The sequence below is a fragment of the Lampetra planeri genome, chromosome 54, assembly GCF_965212315.1.
Source record: "Lampetra planeri chromosome 54, kcLamPlan1.2.h2, whole genome shotgun sequence".
NCBI classification, from domain to species: domain Eukaryota; kingdom Metazoa; phylum Chordata; class Hyperoartia; order Petromyzontiformes; family Petromyzontidae; genus Lampetra; species Lampetra planeri.
The window spans coordinates 13,574-31,013 of NC_136160.1; the positions used below are offsets into that span (position 1 = coordinate 13,574).

The 17,440-nt window shown below is 47.0% G+C and overlaps 1 protein-coding gene across 1 annotated transcript; it reads right to left on the bottom strand.

Annotated features, from left to right (window-relative positions):
- Positions 1–3,274: 3,274 nt before the first annotated feature.
- Positions 3,275–11,631, bottom strand: LOC144735225 (uncharacterized). Its single transcript, XM_078617708.1, has 3 exons — positions 11,574–11,631; positions 8,343–8,415; positions 3,275–4,527 (listed from the first exon to the last, which is right to left on the bottom strand). The coding sequence occupies exon 3, from the start codon at positions 4,497–4,499 to the stop codon at positions 3,426–3,428; it is 1,074 nt and encodes a 357-aa protein (XP_078473834.1). The 5' UTR covers positions 4,500–4,527; positions 8,343–8,415; positions 11,574–11,631; the 3' UTR covers positions 3,275–3,425.
- Positions 11,632–17,440: the final 5,809 nt, after the last annotated feature.

Sequence of the window (17,440 nt, forward strand, 5' to 3'; positions counted from 1 at the left end):
TCTGCCTCTCGCTGTTCAAATAAACCTACCATTAAAACTATAGACTGATTATTTGTCAGTGGGAAAACGTACAAAATCAGCAGGGGATCAAATACTTTTTTCCCTCACTGTATATGTGCGTGTGGTTTTTGTTCCCTCGATCAATTCTTTGCGTCAGGCAGATGTCGGCGATGCGTGTTGGCGTGCGAATGCAGGCGTGTCATACGAACGGCTTCGGAGAGCTCCCTCTCCCACTAGGGGCGTGTTTGCCATTAGCTGCCGTCTCTCTCCGCAGCTGGATGAGCTGCGTTGGCACGATGCTTGTCCTTGAAGATGCTCGGTCGCTCTTGTCGCTCGTCTGCTGGCAGCTGCCCTTGCTCGATGGCGCGGCTGGCGCCGTGATGCTGGCTTGGTCGTTGTTTGGCGCTTTCCGCCATTTCTCGAGGCTGATTGCTGGAATTCTCGTCAGCTCAACTCGAACTGCAGCGGCTCGTGGGAGCGGGCACTCGGGGCAGAATGGCTTTCGAGCGATACTTCTTCAGTCAGCGCTGAATTCGCACTGGGTAGCACATCGCTACTCAGCGAGCCTCGCCACCCTGGTTGATTGCTGGCCCTTCTTCTGTTGCTGGAGTCTTCTCCTGTTGCAAGCTTCTGCTCTCTCGAGGCTTCTGTGTTGTTGGTGTGTATGGTCGAGCCCACGGCGCTCTCGCTGGCGCTGCTTGCCCGCTGGCACTCACTCTCAAAATTTGTGAATTGTATTCGCACAATCTTAATTTAGGAGCTTTCGTGACTGCAGGAATTACTCTTTGGTTCTTTTCGGTTAAGTCACGTCTAAAAATAAAATAATAAATTAAAATAACATATTATGACGTTTCGATTGCAACACAAGCAATCATCATCAGGTATAAAAGAAATAGCAACACAAATCTAACTAGAAAAACTATAGACAGACATACAAGCAGACAGACATCACAACGGCACACAGAGAGAGAACACACATCGGCACAAAGAGAGGGGTCGTTTCTGTGACGGTCCTTTAAATATAGAGAGGGGGGGCGGGGACGGAGAGAGGGAGGGGGTAGAGAGAATTAGCATATCAATGAGTGTACGGCCACGTACTCCTGTTGCAAGTAAGATGACAATGTGGAACAGGCACGCAAAATTGAAAATTAGGAGACAGGCACACGAAAATTAAATAACCTAGCAAAATATCAAAATGTGATGTAATACAACACAGAGAGTCGGTTAACACACAATTAACGCATAGCCTGGTTGATTACGTGTTTCAAAATTTGCTAAGTTAGAATTTTAAGTGTGAAAATTCCAAAGAGATGACACAGGCAGAGAGAACAAATAGCCAGAAAGAAAAAGGATAAGCTTAAAACTTCCCCGTAGAAGTGGTTCAATCTTAATTTAGGAGCTTTCGTGACTGCAGGAATTACTCTTTGGTTCTTTTCGGTTAAGTCACGTCTAAAAATAAAATAATAAATTAAAATAACATGTGTGTTCTCTCTCTGTGTGCCGTTGTGATGTCTGTCTGCTTGTATGTCTGTCTATAGTTTTTCTAGTTAGATTTGTGTTGCTATTTCTTTTATACCTGATGATGATTGCTTGTGTTGCAATCGAAACGTCGTAATATGTTATTTTAATGTATTATTTTATTTGTAGACGTGACTTAACCGAAAAGAACCAAAGAGTGTATTCGCACAGCTCTTAAACAACTGTGAAAGCTTAGTACAATACAACTTGTCGCAATCCTTGACTTTGCGAGCGACTCAACACATCAGGATGAATGTAGCATAAAACTTTCAGCGATACTCTTGTCGGCTCATGCTGTACTCAGCTCTTAACAACGCATCGCCCCTTCTCTCTGCGAGACGCGACTCCCATGGTTGATGTCGGTGCCTGCTCCCTCGCAAGCCTCCGTCGCGAGAATACTGCCCCTGCTGCCTCGCGAGACTGAACTGCCGCCCCTGCTCCCTCGCGAAGCTGAGCTCACACGATCCGTGTTCGTGCTAAAAACTGTATAATTCCCTCGCCTCTTTCTCTCTTCTCATAAAGGACCCAAGTTTCCTTTGATGCCGCTTTGCTGTGGGGGGGGGGGGTTGTACGTGTCCGTGTGCGTGTTTGTTCTACGTTATTGGGGGTGATAATTTGGTTCCTCAAGCCATCTTTTCATCCGTGGAAAACAGATGGGCAACTGCAATAAAACTCTGCGAGAGCCACTTCCCCCGCTCCGAGTTTAATATTTAATGGCATTTTACGACCTCCATTTGCTTGGTGCTTGCGGGTCGAGTGCTGGTTTTATTCATTTATTTAAAAAATATTGGCCGAATTATTCTTAACATGAATTTTGAAAAAAAGCATATATACACTCCACAACTGAGATGCCACATCAACCATCGCCCCCTACTGACAGGCTCTTGTCCACATGCAGGCCGGTGCAGGGCCACCACCTTGTGCCACACAGGGGCAGCTGCTACTTGGAGATGCTCTTCGAGTGTTTGAGACAAGATACGATACAAAACTCAAGAGTTGCTGGGGCATTCTAGATTTGAAGCTTTCGTGACTGCAATGATTCATATTCTTAGGTTTTTTCGGTAAAGTCACGTAGGTAAAACATTAAAAATAATGAAAGTAAAATAAAACAAAACAAAAATAAAAACAAAACAAAAATAAAATTCACGTTTCGGAGGCAACACAAGTCTCCGTCATCAGGTGGGACCGTCACAGCCGAATTAGCTGCATCAAGTGATGCAGCTAATTCGGCTGTGACGGTCCCACCTGATGATGCAGCTAATTGATGCAGCTAATTCGGCTGTGACGGTCCCACCTGATGACGGAGACTTGTGTTGCCTCCGAAACGTCGTGAATTTTATTTTTGTTTTGTTTTATTTTACTTTCATTAATTTTAATGTTTTACCTACGTGACTTTAACGAAAAAACCTAAGAATAATAGTTGCTGGGACAATTAATCAAGCACCATATAAATGCAATTATAACATAGTGAATGCTTTGGAGCTTATTGGATCTCGGTCCTGGTTAGAGATCTATCCAACACACAGGTCCACAAAGACTGGCCGCTCTTACCCTGCAGGTTGCACCTAGGAATTGAGTGTTCAACTTCACATTCTTGTCATTAAAGGCCTGTGACAAAGGTGCATCTATTGGAGCGGCATCGTCTAAGGCAGTGGTTCTTAACCTTGTTGGAGGTACTGAACCCCACCAGTTTCATATGCGCATTCACAGAACCATTCTTAATAGGAAAAATAAAATTATTTTTTCAAATTCAAAACATAGGTACATGTTTTACTGGTGCACAATCATGAGTCAGGTGTGTGTCTAAACCTCCGCCGAACCCCTGAGACTGACTCACCGAACCCCTGGGGTTCGATCGAACCCCAGGAGTTCGATCGAACCCAGGTTAAGAACCACTGGTCTAAGGCTTACGCATCTCCCGGGTCTCCATTTGACTTTGTATTGTCTCGGAGGAAGTCCACCCACACCTCCACTTCCACAAACTGCTGGGAGTTGCCTCGCTCTGCCTCACAGTCAGAATTCTCCTCCTGCTTCACGTTGTCTCCATCGATGTGAAGGTCCGATTTGGGAGTTGAATCTTCATCTTCACATTTTACCTTCACTTCTTCGCTCTTCACCATCACGTTTTCACATTTCACCTCTTCATATTTCACCTTGATTTCTTTAAAAGCGTCCAAGCTGGGATTTTCTTCCGGTTCTTGTTTGATGAGGGATGGGCTCATTGAGGCACTTTGACTTTCACAAGCTGATTTCAGACTCCACTCCTTGTGGATCTTCTGATGCTTGCGTGATCTCTGGTGTCTTTGAAGATATGGTGAAAGTGTAAACGCCTTCTCACACACACTGCACTTGAAGGGTTTCTCTCCTGTGTGTGTTCTCTTGTGTATTACAAGAGCAGATGACTGTGTAAACGCCTTCCCACACACACTGCACTTGAAGGGTTTCTCTCCCGTGTGTGTTCTCTGGTGTTTTACAAGAGTAGATGAACGTGCAAACGCCTTCCCACACACACTGCACTTGAAGGGTTTCTCTCCCGTGTGGGTTCTCTGGTGTTTTACAAGAGCAGATGAATCTGCAAACGCCTTCCCACACAAAGTGCACTTGAAGGGTTTCTCTCCCGTGTGTGTTCTCTGGTGTTTTATAAGAGCAGATGAATGTGCAAACGCCTTCCCACACACACTGCACTTGAAGGGTTTCTCTCCCGTGTGTGTTCTCTGGTGTGCTACAAGAGTAGATGAACATGCAAACGCCTTCCCACACACACTGCACTTGAAGGGTTTCTCTCCCGTGTGTATTCTCTTGTGTGTTACAAGAGTAGCTGAACATGCAAACGCCATCCCACACACACTGCACTTGAAGGGTTTCTCTCCTGTGTGAGTTCTCTGGTGCTGTGTAAAATATTTAGGACGATCCGTGCTGTATGCACACCGGTCGCATTGATGCCTTTTTGCACCGAGCCGCACCGAGTGCCTTTGCTCCATCAGACAAATTCTGCAGAGGAAGCGACAACTGCAGACAGAAAAAAGGGAATATCCACACCATCTACACATCAGTATCGATGCACAGAGGAATGCATATACAGTCACACATGACTTACACGTCTATACTTATTCATATATTCATGATATAGTGAAAGAAGTGTCCAAAATTCATCACATGGGCTGTTATGGTACACAATGAGAGGGCAAATGGTCATAAACATGCCTGGAAGCCCTCGTATCTTCAAAATGAACGTTAACCCAAAACTCAGAGCACACAATTTCAGCTGTTTGGCTTCAAAATAAATGTTTATGAAAGCTAAATTCAGCTGACATAGCAAAGGGTGTTGAAAATAATACTATTTGTGTCATGCACAAATGCATAATTAATGTTCAATCGCAACTTAGAGGTGCGAAGCCAGGCACAGATGTCCTTGATTGCTGGGATGAGCAGTTCCGACTTCAGCTGCTGCACGTGTGTGCTGTGATCACTTCCTGACTCCATTCTTACAAAGACTTCCAGAGGAAAACTAAAATAAACTACTGTTTTGATATAACCTCTGTGCTCAATAGAGTTAATAGACTTTACTGCAAATACAAACTTGACAATGTCACACACTCAGAGGTGGAGCCAGGATTTTCAGGTAGGGGGGGAAACCCCTCCAGCAATGAAAAATTACAGGAGTTGTTAGTAAGTAAGGAGTTGTTAGTGAGAAAGGAGTTGTTAGTAAGAAAGGACTTGTCCCTTGCTTTTCATTCGACGCGTGTGATCGTCATCGCGCTCGCTGAACGTGTTGATGCCTTCAGGAAAGAAAAATAGACTTTTGTATTTTGGGGGGGGGGGGGGGATGTCTAAGCGAGCGCCGCGTCATTCCCTTCCCGAGTGGCAAAAATCGACCTGACGTATTTAGGTAAATTGAAGTGTTTCGGCTTCTTTCTTGCAAGCATCAATTTTTTCAGGGTTTTTCATTGAATTATGAGGGAATATTAAATTAATCCAAGACAAGAATCCAAGTCCCGGGCAAAGCCGGGTAGTGAAGCTAGTTACTAATAAACCCCAATGATCCTATCGAAATTACGGATTTCTATCGGATCGTTGGGGGGGCACGTGCCACCCCACCCCCACTGGCTCCACCACTCTCACACACTGGCAGCATGGTTCACAGGTGGTGGTGTATCCAGACCTACGCCTGGCCACCTTCACCTGCTCAGTATTAATGCTTCCTCACTCCACCAAGTAATTCATTGAGGATCAACCAACACAGCCGAGGCTGTGTGTCTCTCTGTGGTGAGATGTTAACTACCTGTCCTGGCATACAGGAAGTCGTGGGTTCGATCCCGACCCTGACGCCTGCTGTATATTTGTAGTTTACGTGTCTCTCTCTCTCCCCGTGGTCGCGTGGATTTCCTTCCCGATTCCCGGGTTTCCCCTCCACACGTCTATAGTGAACACCGCCACGTGTCTATAGTGAACACCTCCACGTGTCTATAGTGAACACCGCCACGCGTCTATAGTGAACACCTCCACGTGTCTATAGTGAACACCGCCACGTGTCTATAGTGAACACCACCACGTGTCTATAGTGAACACTGCCACGTGTCTATAGTGAACACCGCCACGTGTCTATAGTGAACACCACCACGCGTCTATAGTGAACACCGCCACGCGTCTAGAGTGAACACCTCCACGTGTCTATAGTGAACACCTCCACGCATCTATAGTGAACACCTCCACGCGTCTATAGTGAACACCGCCACGCGTCTAGAGTGAACACCTCCACGCGTCTATAGTGAACACCGCCACGCGTCTATAGTGAACACCTCCACGTGTCCAGAGTGAACACCTCCACGCGTCTATAGTGAACACTGCCACGCGTCTATAGTGAACACCGCCACGTGTCTATAGTGAACACCTCCACGTGTCTAGAGTGAACACCGCCACGTGTCTATAGTGAACACCACCACGCGTCTATAGTGAACACCACCACGCGTCTATAGTGAACACCGCCACGTGTCTAGAGTGAACACCGCCACATGTCTAGAGTGAACACCGCCACGCGTCTATAGTGAACACCGCCACGTGTCTATAGTGAACACCTCCACGTGTCTATAGTGAACACCGCCACGTGTCTATAGTGAACACCTCCACGTGTCTATAGTGAACACCGCCACGTGTCTATAGTGAACACCACCACGCGTCTATAGTGAACACCGCCACGCGTCTATAGTGAACACCTCCACGTGTCTATAGTGAACACCTCCACGCGTCTATAGTGAACACCGCCACGCGTCTATAGTGAACACCTCCACGCGTCTATAGTGAACACCGCCACGCGTCTATAGTGAACACCTCCACGTGTCTATAGTGAACACCTCCACGTGTCTATAGTGAACACCTCCACGTGTCTATAGTGAACACCTCCACGCGTCTATAGTGAACACCGCCACGCGTCTATAGTGAACACCTCCACGCGTCTATAGTGAACACCGCCACGCGTCTATAGTGAACACCTCCACGCGTCTATAGTGAACACCGCCACGCGTCTATAGTGAACACCGCCACGTGTCTATAGTGAACACCTCCACGCGTCTATAGTGAACACCGCCACGTGTCTATAGTGAACACCTCCACGCGTCTATAGTGAACACCGCCACGCGTCTATAGTGAACACCGCCACGTGTCTATAGTGAACACCGCCACGCGTCTATAGTGAACACCTCCACGTGTCCAGAGTGAACACCGCCACGCGTCTATAGTGAACACCTCCACGTGTCCAGAGTGAACACCGCCACGCGTCTATAGTGAACACCTCCACGTGTCTATAGTGAACACCGCCACGCGTCTAGAGTGAACACCTCCACGTGTCTAGAGTGAACACCTCCACGTGTCTATAGTGAACACCGCCACGTGTCTATAGTGAACACCTCCACGTGTCTATAGTGAACACCTCCACGTGTCTATAGTGAACACCGCCACGCGTCTATAGTGAACACCTCCACGTGTCTATAGTGAACACCGCCACGCGTCTAGAGTGAACACCGCCACGTGTCTATAGTGAACACCTCCACGTGTCTATAGTGAACACCGCCACGCGTCTATAGTGAACACCTCCACGTGTCTATAGTGAACACCGCCACGTGTCTATAGTGAACACCGCCACGCGTCTATAGTGAACACCTCCACGTGTCTATAGTGAACACCGCCACGCGTCTAGAGTGAACACCGCCACGTGTCTAGAGTGAACACCGCCACGTGTCTATAGTGAACACCTCCACGCGTCTAGAGTGAACACCGCCACGTGTCTATAGTGAACACCTCCACGCGTCTAGAGTGAACACCTCCACGCATCTATAGTGAACACCTCCACGTGTCCAGAGTGAACACCTCCACGCGTCTAGAGTGAACACTGCCACGTGTCCAGAGTGAACACCTCCACGCGTCTAGAGTGGACACCGCCACGTGTCCAGAGTGAACACCGCCACGTGTCTATAGTGAACACCTCCACGTGTCTATAGTGAACACCTCCACGTGTCTATAGTGAACACCGCCACGTGTCTATAGTGAACACCTCCACGTGTCTATAGTGAACACCGCCACGTGTCTATAGTGAACACCGCCACGTGTCTATAGTGAACACCTCCACGCGTCCAGAGTGAACACCTCCACGTGTCTATAGTGAACACCGCCACGTGTCTATAGTGAACACCGCCACGTGTCTATAGTGAACACCTCCACGCGTCCAGAGTGAACACCTCCACGTGTCCAGAGTGAACACCTCCACGTGTCTATAGTGAACACCGCCACGCGTCTAGAGTGAACACCACCACGCTGTTGACGAGCCTCACCTTGTTGTTATTGTTGTTGTGGGCAGGTCGCTTCTGAAAACAAGAGCGGTACAGCAGCTCAAGCGGGCGTGGCCTGGTAAAAAATGAAAAAAAACTGTGTGAATATTTAAAACAAAACAAGTTACAAAGTAGCGAGCCAGGCGAAGGGAAATTAAAACTTCAGCAAGGTACTCTTTGGTTCTTTCGGTAAAGTCACGTAGAATAAATAAATACATTACATAATAGCATACGACGTTTCAACTGCAACACAAGCAATCATCATCAGGTACAAATGAAAGAGAAAAAAAACCTATTAAACTTAGAGTCAGCTAACATAACAGTCAACACCCTACCTGGTTGATAACGTTCTTCCAAAGATTGCTCAATTTGAGAGAGAGACACGGAGACACATAGACAGATGCATAAGCAGAGAGAGATGACACAAAGACACACAGAGAGAGACACACATTAAGACACACAGAGAGAGATGACAGAAAGACACACAGAGAGAGACACACACACATAGACACACAGAGAGAGATGACACAGAGTCACACAGAGAGAGACACACATAGGCACACAGAGAAACAACGCCTCTGTGTTGAGGCCTTAAATAGAGAGAGGGGGGGGGGGTAGAGAAACTAGCACGTCAATGCAAGGCCGTAGCCATGGAGTCAACATTGGGGGGGACCAAATATTCCACGGGTCTGGGGTCCCCCCCCCAGAAAAATATATAAATTTGAAAACTATTTTCCTGCCATTTCCTCCCTAAAATATTTTAAAAAGTTCACTAACACATGGGATGGACTTTGTTTTATTTGATACAATGTCTAATAGTGTATTGTAATACATTGCTCTATTTTTTCTTTTTTACCTTTCTTGTTTCATAGTATGTAATGGCAGAGATTAGGGATTCATAAAGTACAACGCAATCCTATAAACAGGAATCTATGCATTGTTATATGAAGACAAGTCCAGATTTCGTGGCCGAGGTTTAGCAAATTGTTGTCTTTATTAACAGAGCATCGCAATTATTATTTACAAATATTTTTACAGCACCATATTGAGGGGGCATATTTGATTATAATACTTATTATAACATATTATAACATTATAATTATGACATATTATACTTATTATAACATTATAATTAATATATATTAATATAATAATTATAACATATTATACTTATTATAACATTATAATTATTATATATTATAACATAATACTATACTTATTATAACATGTTATAATGACGGCCTTGTGTCAATGAGAGACTTGGAGGTTTGGTGACTGCACAGAGAGAGAGAGACACTTCATGTAATGCAACACAGAGAGTCGGTCAACACACCAACTAACGTACTCTTAGGTTTTTTCGGTAAAGTCACCACGTAGGTAAAAATGAAATTAAAATTAATAAAAGTAAAAATAGAAATAAAATAATAAAATTATAATAAATCACGCCTCACTTGATGCAGCAAATTATAGTCTACATTATAGACTGCCAGTACACTCACCCAGCTTAATAACCATGCTACAGTCTACATTATAGACTGCCAGTACACTCACCCAGCTTAATAACCAGGCTACAGTCTACATTATAGACTGCCAGTACACTCACCCAGCTTAATAACCATGCTACAGTCTACATTATAGACTGCCAGTACACTCACCCAGCTTAATAACCAGGCTACAGTCTACATTATAGACTGCCAGTACACTCACCCAGCTTAATAACCAGGCTACAGTCTACATTATAGACTGCCAGTACACTCACCCAGCTCAATAACCAGGCTACAGTCTACATTATAGACTGCCAATACACTCACCCAGCTTAATAACCAGGCTACAGTCTACATTATAGACTGCCAGTGCACTCACCCAGCTTAATAACCAGGCTACAGTCTACATTATAGACTGCCAGTACACTCACCCAGCTTAATAACCAGGATACAGTCTACATTATAGACTGCCAGTACACTCACCCAGCTTAATAACCAGGCTACAGTCTACATTATAGACTGCCAGTACACTCACCCAGCTCAATAACCATGCTACAGTCTACATTATAGACTGCCAGTACACTCACCCAGCTTAATAACCAGGCTACAGTCTACATTATAGACTGCCAGTACACTCACCCAGCTTAATAACCAGGCTACAGTCTACATTATAGACTGCCAGTGCACTCACCCAGCTTAATAACCAGGCTACAGTCTACATTATAGACTGCCAGTACACTCACCCAGCTTAATAACCAGGATACAGTCTACATTATAGACTGCCAGTACACTCACCCAGCTTAATAACCAGGCTACAGTCTACATTATAGACTGCCAGTACACTCACCCAGCTTAATAACCAGGCTACAGTCTACATTATAGACTGCCAGTGCACTCACCCAGCTTAATAACCAGGCTACAGTCTACATTATAGACTGCCAGTACACTCACCCAGCTTAATAACCAGGCTACAGTCTACATTATAGACTGCCAGTACACTCACCCAGCTTAATAACCAGGCTACAGTCTACATTATAGACTGCCAGTGCACTCACCCAGCTTAATAACCAGGCTACAGTCTACATTATAGACTGCCAGTACACTCACCCAGCTTAATAACCAGGCTAGTCTACATTATAGACTTGTGTTGCCTCCGAAACGTCGTGATTTGTTTATATTTTATTTCTATTGTTACTTTTATGAATTTGTATTCATATCTTACCTACATGGTGACTTCACCTAGAACTAACGCGTCGCCTGGCTGATCGCGTTCTTCCACAGGTTGCTAAACTATCTTCTTGGTTCTTTCGGTAAAGTCACTTAGAATGGAAATAATAAAAATAAAAGGGAATATTATTTTATTATTTCCATTCTACGTGATATAAAACATAATACAATTGGATAGTTTTATTGTTTTATTTTATTACTTCCCTTCTACGTGACTTTACCGAAAGAACCAAGAAGATGAATCACTGCAGTCACGAAAGCTTTAAATCGAAATTGCTCAACTAAGCGAGAGAATTGAAGCGAACGCGACCAGGCGAGGGCAGGAGGCAAGGCCCCGCGTTGTAAAGTTCCAAAGTGGACATCGCTTCCATGCTCGCTGCTACTCAATTGACATCCCTACGAGAGAGAGAGCGAGGCTCTACCTCGGTAAACAACAACAACCACAACAACAACAACCACAACCGCGATGAGAATTTCTCGCCTCAGATTTCAGTTCCCGCGCGGAGCGTCAACTTTCCGTTACCTCGTGACGTCACGCCGCAGCAGCAGGTGACATGACGTCACTTGTGGGTTACAAGACACTCCCCTCCCACAATGAGCGGCTCTGTAACTTACATAAATTATGTTAATGAGCCTGGCCCAATCGTGGAGGGATGGGCCGTTGGTGCCGAACCGGTCACAACGAACTCGTGACGTAGTTCACGAATAAATTATGTTAATGAGCCGCCAGTCAGTGGGTGTGGCTTTGCCCAAATAAGGATAGTACTTGAACAGATAACGGAAGTGACCCAGGCAGAGGTGACGTCACGCTCCCTTGAGACGGGTTGGGGTGAATACTTTGGTGACATGACGTCACTAGCAAGGTACACCTCCCCCTGGCGTTTCACGCCGATGAGGTCATGCTGAGTGGTGACGTCACGTAGCGGGATTAGAGTTTAAGTTGATTAAGATTAATTTTCCATTGCTCCCTCCCTTGAACAGAGACCCCTTGGGTGTGTGTGCTCAGCTCAACAATGTGGACATTATTGTGTGTGTACACACACATGGACAGTGTGTACACACACATGGACAGTGTGTACACACACGTGTACACTGTGTGTATGTGTGTGTATGTAATATTGTAAATTACGGCGGGAGACCACTTGACGGGTAGCACACACGATCCCATTTTCCAGCGCGTGTCACCCCTACATATACGCGTGTGTACGTGTCCGTGTGAGGGTCGCTAGCCCCCGAGATCCCTCCCTCGGTACCCCTAACGGCCGGGTTAAAATCATTACTCGCCCTCTCGCTGCTAGGCGAACCGCTGCTGCGTTCTTCACCCATGGGGTGAGAGCCGTCGCTCCAGGATTCCCCTCCCCCGCGGGTCCGCGTAGTAGGCATGTTTAATTACGTACGCGCACACCCACACACAGCTCTGCGCGGCACTCACTCAACCCTGACCACTCACGCTAGGATCGCGCACCTGTATTATACCCGTCGTGAACGTGCGCGCACACACGCATACAGCTCCACACGCGATACCCACTCTTGCGCCGCTCTGCGCCGCGCTCGCCGCTCACGTTATGATCGCGCACCTGGGGTACGCTGATTACGCACGCCGCGAGCTTACGCATACACAGTACCACACGCGTTCACACTTATAACACGAGATCACACGAGGCCACGATCAGCTATTAATGATTTATTGTCTGCTACGTGGGACTGGTTGTTGAGTCAGTATGAATCGACGAGGCTGCCTACTCTACTAGCCCGGAACCTATTCCCTATTTATCGTTCACGAAACACTTTTACCTCCTTACTCACGGTTTGAGGCACTCGACGTTCCGTGGGTTTTCCTCGCTGCTTGCCTCGACACGTCGCACGGACGTCCGGAGGGCAGAGCTGGGGCAGTCCTGGACGTTGGCTTCTCGGAGCAACAGAGCGATTTCCCCTTTGCGCTCCCCATTTATCCTCCCTACCTCAAAGGGAATGCGACTCTGGACAATAGGCTCGCGACCCTCTCGCATGCGCACCGCCGTTCCGGGCGCTTTTGATATGCTACTTAATGCTCAACCTGCGCGGCGCAAATTCCAATCAATCCCTTTCTCACGCAGGCCCCCCCCCATTATCGCAGTTTATGCGGCGGCGTCCGTCACAAAGGTGCGCCGTGGGAATTTGTGCACGGCTCCCCGCGTGACCCCGCTCTCCCGATTACTCATACTAACAGCCTTATCCTTTAACTCCCCTAACAATGGTGCCTGCGTGTTTTCTAATGATGCTCCTCCATCACAATGCTTATTCCCTCTGCCTGCCCCGTCGATACTTGCGTGTGTGGGGTGTGTGAGATGCGTTTTCCCCGCGGTGGCCGAGTGGCCCCTCGCTGCGACCTTGCAACCTTAAGGCCGGTCGCAGCGCCGCGGTGCAAAGTAGCGTCGGGGGAGGTCGTCCAATTCCCTGGTCGCCGGAAACCGTGAAAGTTTAATCCCGATAAGGGCTTCTCGGATAAAAACCGGTCGGCCAGGTGACCTCCCCACGGAGCGCTATGGGGGGGGGGGGGGAATGCGTGCGGGTGTGTTCGTGTGAGGTGAGGTGAGGGGGACGCGGGGTCGGCTCCGTCGCTTGGTGGTGGCGAGGTCTTAGATGGGGCGCCTGCTGAACGGCTTCGTGGCGGCGGCATGACATATTTAGCGAGTGTCCATGTTGGTGTGTATGTTGAACTTCTTTCACACCGTACATAGCCAACCATGGTCATCGGAGGTGCCGGGGAGGGACACCAAACTAAGCACGAAAAGCAGTTCTAAAGAAAATATATTTTCAACCTAGATTTTAAAAATGCGTAGCTCCAGTGACTTCTTAATCTCGGAGGGAAGAACATTCCAGACGGCTGCAGAAGTGCATCTGAAAGCGTGCAATGCAGCGACCGTCTTTGTTCGATGACTAGCCAAAAGCTGCTACGAGGATGACCGGAGTTTGCGTGATGGTTGATGCTCTTTGATGATACCAGCAAGGTATTGGGGTTCACTTGTGGCCAGCGCTTTGTATGTAATGAGTGCAATCTTTTACTGTATGAGTTCGGCAACAGGAAGCCAATGCAGTTCGGTGAGCACTGGACAGACCTGGTCGGATTTGCAGGTCCCGTCAGGACGCCAGTAAAATAATTTGTACACGCATCAGCTTGGTAATGGATGTGCCAGAGTCCGGTGAGTGGGAGTTGAAGAGTGGACTAACGAGCCCTACCCGTAGACCCTACCCTAACCCCTAACCCCTAAACCCTAACCCTATACCCGAATAACCCTAATAACCTAACCCTAATAACCCTAACCTATCCAATAACCCTAATAACCCTAATAACCCTAACCCTAATAACCCTAAGTAACCCGTAACCGTAAGTAACCCTAATACCCGTAGTACCCGTAAAACCCTAATAACCCTAACCCTAATATCCCGTAAGAACCCTAACCCTATAACCTAACCGTAATAACCCTAACCCTAATCCCTTAATAACCCTAATATACCCTAACCCTAAGTACCATTGATAACCCTAATAACCCTAACCCTAAACTAACCCTAATACCCGTAACCTAATAATCACCCTAATAACCCTAACCCTAATAACCCGATAACCCTTAACCCTAATAACCTCTAATAACCTAACCTAATTACCCTAGCAACCCTAATAACCCTAACCCGATAACCCTAACCCTAATAACCCTAACCCTACCCTAAATCCCTAACCCGTATAACCCTAACCCTAATAACCTAACCCCTAACCCTAATACCCTCTAACCCTAATAACCTAACCCTAATAACCCTAACCCTAACCCTATAACCCCTAACCCTAATAACCCTAACCCTAATAAACCCTAACCCTACCTATACCCTAACCCCTAACCCTTATAACCCTAACCCGTAATAGACCCTGTACCCCGTAACCCTAATAACCCTAACCCTAACCCTAATAACCCTAACCCCTAACCCTAATAACCCTAACCCCTAACCCTAATAACCCTAACCCCTAACCCTAATAACCCTAACCCCTAACCCTAATAACCCTAACCCCTAACCCTAATAACCCTAACCCCTAACCCTAATAACCCTAACCCCTAACCCTAATAACCCTAACCCCTAACCCTAACAACCCTAACCCCTAACCCTAATAACCCTAAACCCTAACCCTAATAACCCTAACCCCTAACCCTAATAACCCTAACCCCTAACCCTAATAACCCTAACCCCTAACCCTAATAACCCTAACCCCTAACCCTAATAACCCTAACCCCTAACCCTAATAACCCTAACCCCTAACCCTAATAACCCTAACCCCTAACCCTAATAACCCTAACCCCTAACCCTAATAACCCTAACCCCTAACCCTAATAACCCTAACCCCTAATCCTAATAACCCTAACCCCTAACCCTAATAACCCTAACCCCTAACCCTAATAACCCTAACCCCTAACCATAATAACCCTAATAACCCTAACCCCTAACCCTAATAACCCTAACCCCTAACCCTAATAACCCTAACCCCTAACCCTAATAACCCTAACCCCTAACCCTAATAACCCTAACCCCTAACCCTAATAACCCTAACCCCTAACCCTAATAACCCTAACCCCTAACCCTAATAACCCTAACCCCTAACCCTAATAACCCTAACCCCTAACCCTAATAACCCTAACCCCTAACCCTAATAACCCTAACCCCTAACCCTAATAACCCTAACCCCTAACCCTAATAACCCTAACCCCTAACCCTAATAACCCTAACCCCTAACCCTAATAACCCTAACCCCTAACCCTAATAACCCTAACCCCTAAGCCTAATAACCCTAACCCCTAACCCTAATAACCCTAACCCCTAACCCTAATAACCCTAACCGTAACCCTAATAACCCTAACCCTAATAACCCTAACCCTAATAACCCTAACCCCTAACCCTAATAACCCTAACCCCTAACCCTAATAACCCTAACCCCTAACCCTAATAACCCTAACCCCTAACCCTAATAACCCTAACCCTAATAACCCTAATAACCCTAACCCTAATAACCCTAACCCCTAACCCTAATAACCCTAACCCCTAACCCTAATAACCCTAACCCCTAACCCTAATAACCCTAACCCTAATAACCCTAACCCTAATAACCCTAACCCCTAACCCTAATAACCCTAACCCCTAACCCTAATAACCCTAACCCCTAACCCTAATAACCCTAACCCCTAACCCTAATAACCCTAATCCCTAACCCTAATAACCCTAACCCTAATAACCCTAACCCCTAAACCTAATAACCCTAACCCCTAACCCTAATAACCCTAACCCCTAACCCTAATAACCCTAACCCCTAACCCCTAATCCCTAACCCCTAACCCCTAACCCCTAACCCTAACCCTAACCCCTAAACCCTAACCGTAAACCCTAACCGTAAACCCTAACCCTAACCCCTAACCCTAACCCCTAACCCTAACCCCTAACCCTAACCCCTAACCCTAAACCCTAAACCCTAACCCCTAACCCTAACCCCTAACCCTAACCCCTAACCCTAATAACCCTAACCCTAATAACCCTAACCCTAATAACCCTAACCCTAATAACCCTAACCCTAACAACCCTAACCCTAACCCCTAACCCTAACCCCTAACCCTAACCCCTAAACCCTAACCCTAATCATCATCATCATGAATCATCATCATCATGAATCATCATCATCATGAATCATCATCATCATGAATCATCATCATGAATCATCATCATCATGAATCATCATCATCATGAATCATCATCATGAATCATCAATCATCATCAATCATCATCATCATCAATCATCATCATCACACACAATCGTGCGGGCGGTGGTCCACATGTCTTGTGACCCCCCTCACACACTCTCGTGAGGGCGGTGGTCCACATATCTTGTGACCCCCTCCCCACACACTCGTGCGGGCGGTGGTCCACATGTCTTGTGACAGCCCCCCCCCCTCCCCAACACTCCAAAACACACACACTCGTGCGGTGGTCCACGTGTCTTGTGACCCCCCCCACACACACACACCCTCGTGCGGGCGGAGGTCCACATGTCTTGTGACCCCCCACACAAACTCTCTCGCGAGGGCGGTGGTCCACATATCTTGTGAGCCCCCCCCCACACACTCGTGCGGGCGGTGGTCCACATGTCTTGTGACTCACCCCCCCCACACCAACACACACATTCGGGCGGTGGTCTACATGTCTTGTGACCCCCCCCCCTCACACACTCGTGCGTGCGGTGGTCCACATGTCTTGTGGCCCGCCACACGCACTCTCTCGTGAGGGCGGTGGTCCACATATCTTGTGACCCCCCCCCCCACGACAGACAGACACATACTCCCTGGTGGGCAGTGTGGAACTGTTGTTCCTACCTGTATA